At 27.9% G+C, this 5,395-nt stretch overlaps 1 protein-coding gene across 1 annotated transcript; it reads right to left on the reverse strand.

Annotated features, from left to right (window-relative positions):
- Window positions 1–285: 285 nt before the first annotated feature.
- Window positions 286–4,622, reverse strand: LOC105462324 (putative fatty acyl-CoA reductase CG5065). Its single transcript, XM_011708844.1, has 5 exons — window positions 4,547–4,622; window positions 4,065–4,156; window positions 1,116–1,255; window positions 788–910; window positions 286–624 (listed from the first exon to the last, which is right to left on the reverse strand). The coding sequence occupies exons 2-5, from the start codon at window positions 4,129–4,131 to the stop codon at window positions 421–423; spliced, it is 534 nt and encodes a 177-aa protein (XP_011707146.1). The 5' UTR covers window positions 4,132–4,156; window positions 4,547–4,622; the 3' UTR covers window positions 286–420.
- Between the last annotated feature and the right edge of the window lie 773 nt (window positions 4,623–5,395).

Here is a 5,395-nt window from a genome sequence, read left to right on the forward strand (position 1 = left end):
GTGAGACAGACGTTCTTAACTCGCATTTTAAGTAATCATAACTGCAATTCGTTTTGTGATTGCTTATTGACATTTGGTAGTCCATTCCCAATGATTGGTATAATCAAAGTTGTAAATAATAATATAATAAAAGACATACACGCGTGAAGTTAGCCCCTCCTTTTGCAAATTTTCATACAGCGTAAATATAACTATGACTCTCACAGCCGCCTTCGCCTCAATCTCTCTCTCTCTTTCTCTCTGATATGTAAAGAGCTTATTAAATAAAATCAAAACTCTTTTCAATTATACTGTCAAACAAAAAATGATTTATTTCATGTAATAATGAGAGTAATTGTTTGTTGTAGTTTTTTAGTGCTGAATATAACAGTATACAATTTATCAAATTGCTTAATCTTGTCAATTTTGAGAAATATACGATTATAATTGCAAAATCATTTTAGTTTCGAGCAATGTTATTATTATTAATATTTTAAATATTATTAAAAGAAAAATTACCTTTAAATTTGGCATACGTTTAGCAATATTCAAAATAATATCGGTAGAATTTACATTTATTGTTGTAGAAACTTTGATTTTTTCTTTGAAGCGTACATTCGCTGCCACATGAAAAATTATTGATATCTGTAATTAATTTGGTGTTATAGAATAATATTTTAAATGTATAAAGAAGAAATGAAAGAATTGAATTATTTCTGTGACTATTTCAATGACAGTTATAAATTTATATCAAATATGTGTAACATATTATAAATACATATAATAATATATAATTTGGGTTTCTTACCTTACGTATCAATATATCCTTGTCATTTTCCGACAGTCCTAAGTCTTCGATTTCAAGATCGCCCATGATTGGTACAATTTTTTTGCGAAAATTGGATACTTCCACTCTCACTCGATCATAAAGCTACAAAGTACATAATTTTGTAGCAAAGATGCACATTATGTTAGTATGTACAGAACTCATTGACAAAAATCAATAATCTTTTTCAATTGTACCGTCCAACAAAAAATAATTTTTTTCTTGTACAAGAATGAGAGTAACCATTTCCTTTAGATGCTACAGTTTTATTTATCAAATTATGTTATTTCAACGTCTTTTGAATACTCACTATACTGTTAAACATTTCGTTCAGTCGACTTTCGGGACTTTTATCTTTCTTCGAACGTATCAGTAAATATATTGCTTCAATGTCGGAGCAGCTCCGTAGCAGTTTTTCAATTAAAATCTTTCCGAGAAATCCGGTGCCCCCTACGAAATAAAATAGTAAAATAAAATTATATGCAAAGATAAAGGGTAAGCGTAGCGATAACTTAAAAATCATAAACAATTGACTGAGAGAGTTTCACAGATCTCAGCAAAATATTTTATATTTCTGATATTTATGATCTGTTCAAATACCACAGTTCTTTTTAAAATGGATGAATCACAAGCAATTTAATTGTGGGATATAGGAGTTATATTTTGTGTTGTGCAGAAGTGTTAAAACACTCGAAATCTTTTAAAAAACCTTTTCTCTCTTCTAGATCGTGAAATGCGCATTATAATAAATTTCGAGAGATTATTTTAAGATAAATTTGATTATAAATGCCTCATAAAAACTCTTAAATATTCATTTTTCTACTACAAACTGTAAACGTTTTTTAAATTCTCCACAAAGTTCTATTCATTTATCTGTTATCTAAATAATTATAAGACATGGTCACTAATAATTATATAATCAATAGATAATATAAATAAAGATTAGTATTTCAATTTTTACAAAATATTGATATCATTAAGGTGTTCATTGTTAGTAATGCATTTGCACTTAATTTATAGCTAATATTGGTTTAATTCGGAAAACATTGGCCGAATATATTCTTAATGTCATATAACTAATGTTTAAGTAATGTACTGCTAATGAATTATGTTACTAGAAATTTCATATAATTGATATTAATAGATAATGAGTAGGGTTGGGAAATAATGCGTAACTTGTAACGCCGTTGCCATTTTCTTTTTACACATACGCACACACATACACAAATTTTTGAAAATTATTTCTTATTGCATTAAAATTATTGTTTTTTAAATTACATTATAGCATATATATTTACAAAGTAATTTTACGTGCAATAAAATTTTATACACATTTTCTATATTAAATGTATATTTTATAATAAATGGCATTTGCATAATAAAATATAAATATCTGTAATAAAGACTAACTGTCCGGCGTAAAATTTTGTATTGAAGTATTACGTGTGTCAATTTCCATGTTTTGTTTACTACTCATAATATGTGACATTAACACGGACATTAAGAAATAAATATTATTTAGCGAATGTCCAACTTCTCACTTGCTTGATTTGATGTAATATCAAAGATTAAAAAAAACAACCAAAGACATCAAAGACTGAAAAAAACCGAACTAATGACATTGCCGCTATCGTGACAAATAGAAAAATGTAATGATAGAAAAAAGTAATGAAAACGGCAACGGCGTTACAAGTTACGCATTATTTCCCAACCCTACTCATTATCTATTAATATCAATCCTGATCGCTTTATGAGCAAGTAACATTATGAATTAAATAAAATTTTTTACACATACTCATATAACTCTAGTGAATTCTAATAAAAACCCTAATAATTCGTGCAAAAGTTTATTAGAGTAAATTCATTGTCCACTTGTTAAAAGTTATTTATCTATACTGCAAAAGTATGATTATTACGTTTCATAAGTCTTGGTTCATGGAGTATGCTATCAGTACTATTGCGTTCTATCCTTGTTATTGTCTTTGTAATTAACTTTTATTTTTATCTTCAGACGTCTAAAAATAAACTATCATAATAGCACTAATAGCATGCTCCTTGAACGTAACTTATATAAGCATTGATGTCGACTTGGAAAAAATATTGGGGGGCAAAGCGAAAACATTTCAAATGATGACCATTTTTTAATAATACTTAAATTACTGGAGAGGTGAGAGTATCACCTGGCCTCTTGGCAGTTGTTTTGATCGTAAAAATTATTTGCAATTAAGGTGATTTTAAGATGGTTTTATCGCGCAAGTCCCAGTCAAAGGTGAGTCCCTCCATATGACTAATAATTCAATAAAGACATTTTGTAAGCGTAATTCAATAAAAACATTTCACATGATGACTTTTTAAATAGTACTTAAATTACCGGAGGAGATCGCCTGGCCGCCTGACCTAGACTGTACGTACGCGATTATGTGATGTCACACTATCGAGTTGGCGTTGAGCCATTAAACCACCTTAAAAAATCTTTTGTTAAAAAACGAAAAAGTAAAAATTATTGGGGGAGGCGAAAAGTGGGAGCTCTGCCCCTTTAAGTTGGCGCCTATATGTATACAAGTAATTCAAATTATTTGTTGTATTATTTTTTGCAATTTCAGTTGTTCACAAGGTGTATTCACGAGTACACACACACACACACACACACAATTTGTTGTAAAATTTTAATCAATTTTTTCAATTATAATTTTTATCGTTTCTTTTTATCCAGTATTATACAGCTCAATTTTCTTAAGAAACATGTTAGATATAACATCCAATTTATAAAAGTCTGCAAATTTAAGTACACTTTTAGTATAAATTTAAATTTAATCTCTAAACTTTATTTTTATATTAACAAAGAATGTGAAAATAAAGAATTTAAAAAATATTAATATCTTTTATCCACTACTGAATAGAATACATAGAAAAATATTTTGCACATAAACTATCCCAGACATCATAAAAAATTAAAGATTGTAGTAATATTTCGTAAAAATTTACAATATTGCAAATATGATACATCTATTTACAATCCTACAACTTTTATTTTTTTAAAATGTTTTCAAAAACTGCTTTATTTTCCAGATGTTTAACCATTCTAGAAAATATCTAATCAACAATTAAATATTTAAAATTACATTTATTTGCAAGACTAATAATAGTGATTTATTTGCAAGATTAATAATAGTGATAAATATGTAATAATCTAATAATTAAAATGTCTTAATTAATTAGAAATTATATTATAAATATTGTATTTTACATAATTAAATACCTGTAATAAACACTGATTGTCCAGCATAAAAACTTTGTATTGGTGTCCTGAGCGCTCCAGTTTCCATGTTGTATTCACTATCCGTAATATTTCTGAAGTTAACACAAAAACTAATAAATAAATACTGCTTATCGATAATCTTAATTTCTTTGATCTACTCGATTTGACGCTTTTTCTCAAATTGAGTGTCATAAAGGAAATCTTGTTTTGTATAATAGGCTGTATTACATGTATGATATCCTACTACATGCTCAAAGAAATTTACCTACTCTGCCTTCTTTAATTAAGTGAAGAAGAATAAATTTCAATCTTTTTTCCTAATCTTTTAGATGTTAGACTTAATAATAATGTTTGATGATTCAAAAGTTTTCATTTTACATATTTAGAGAGACTAGTACAATTTAGGCGTATAAAAAAAGATATGTACAGATTCAAAATGGTTAATGAGCAAACTCAGAACTTTTAAATTGTAGTGTATATACATATATGTTAACTCGCCGGCTCGCGTATAGATGCACGGGACAATCTTGTGAGCGCGTAGATACTCGGCGCGAATACAATATCGTGTGAATAAATGCCATTATATACTGGTATAGCCCCTCTTCTTCTTATACTTAATTGTTTTGAAAATAACAATTTTTTTAACTTATGTTGGCAGCACTGAGTATAAAATAATTGATTACACAATTCAACAAAAAATTATTTTTCATAGAATATCAGCACAAGAGTAGAATTTCCCATAGTTTTTTATGCTAGGCGCAAATACAATACCGTGTGAATATAAACAATTATATACTGGTATAGCACCTCTTCTTCTTATTTAGATTACAAGGATGTCAGGAAGATTGATTAAAAGGATGAACTAATAATAGAGAGGAAAAGATGGCCTTTATAGAGGAAGATAACATAAATGTAAACATAAATACTTGAAAAATATGTGGAAAAGCGCGACAGTTTGTTATACTTCTCAACACTCAGAATAATCAAATACATAGCTTAATTGTTTTGAAAGTAATAAGATTAATTTTTTAAATTTATGTTGGCAGCACTGAGTATAAAATAACTGATTACACAATTCAACAAAAAATTATTTTTCTTGGAATATCAGCACAAGAATAGAATTTCCCATAGTTTAGATAAGGCGCGAATACAATACCATGTGAATATATATAACTATATACTGGTGTAGCACCTAAGACAATCCTCACTTTTGAAGTAATTGTCGCATTCACTCTAATAATATTAGTGGCAAAATCACTCTATGAGATTTAGAGAGTAGATCATAAATATTAGAGATACTTACTAATGTCACGTGAAATTGTTATGTGACA

This window comes from Wasmannia auropunctata, unplaced genomic scaffold, assembly GCF_000956235.1.
Source record: "Wasmannia auropunctata unplaced genomic scaffold, wasmannia.A_1.0 LD265885.1, whole genome shotgun sequence".
NCBI classification, from domain to species: Eukaryota; Metazoa; Arthropoda; class Insecta; order Hymenoptera; family Formicidae; genus Wasmannia; species Wasmannia auropunctata.

Excerpts from the sequence above, each read along its gene's own strand:
- LOC105462324 (XM_011708844.1), bottom strand. The coding sequence starts at position 4,131 with ATGGAAACTGGAGCGCTCAGGACACCAATACAAAGTTTTTATGCTGGA. Across the intron at positions 1,256-4,064 it reads ACAATCAGTGTTTATTACAG|GGGGCACCGGATTTCTCGGA; the intron begins GTATTTAATTAT and ends TTTATTTCGTAG. Across the intron at positions 625-787 it reads AGGATATATTGATACGTAAG|ATATCAATAATTTTTCATGT; the intron begins GTAAGAAACCCA and ends AATTAATTACAG.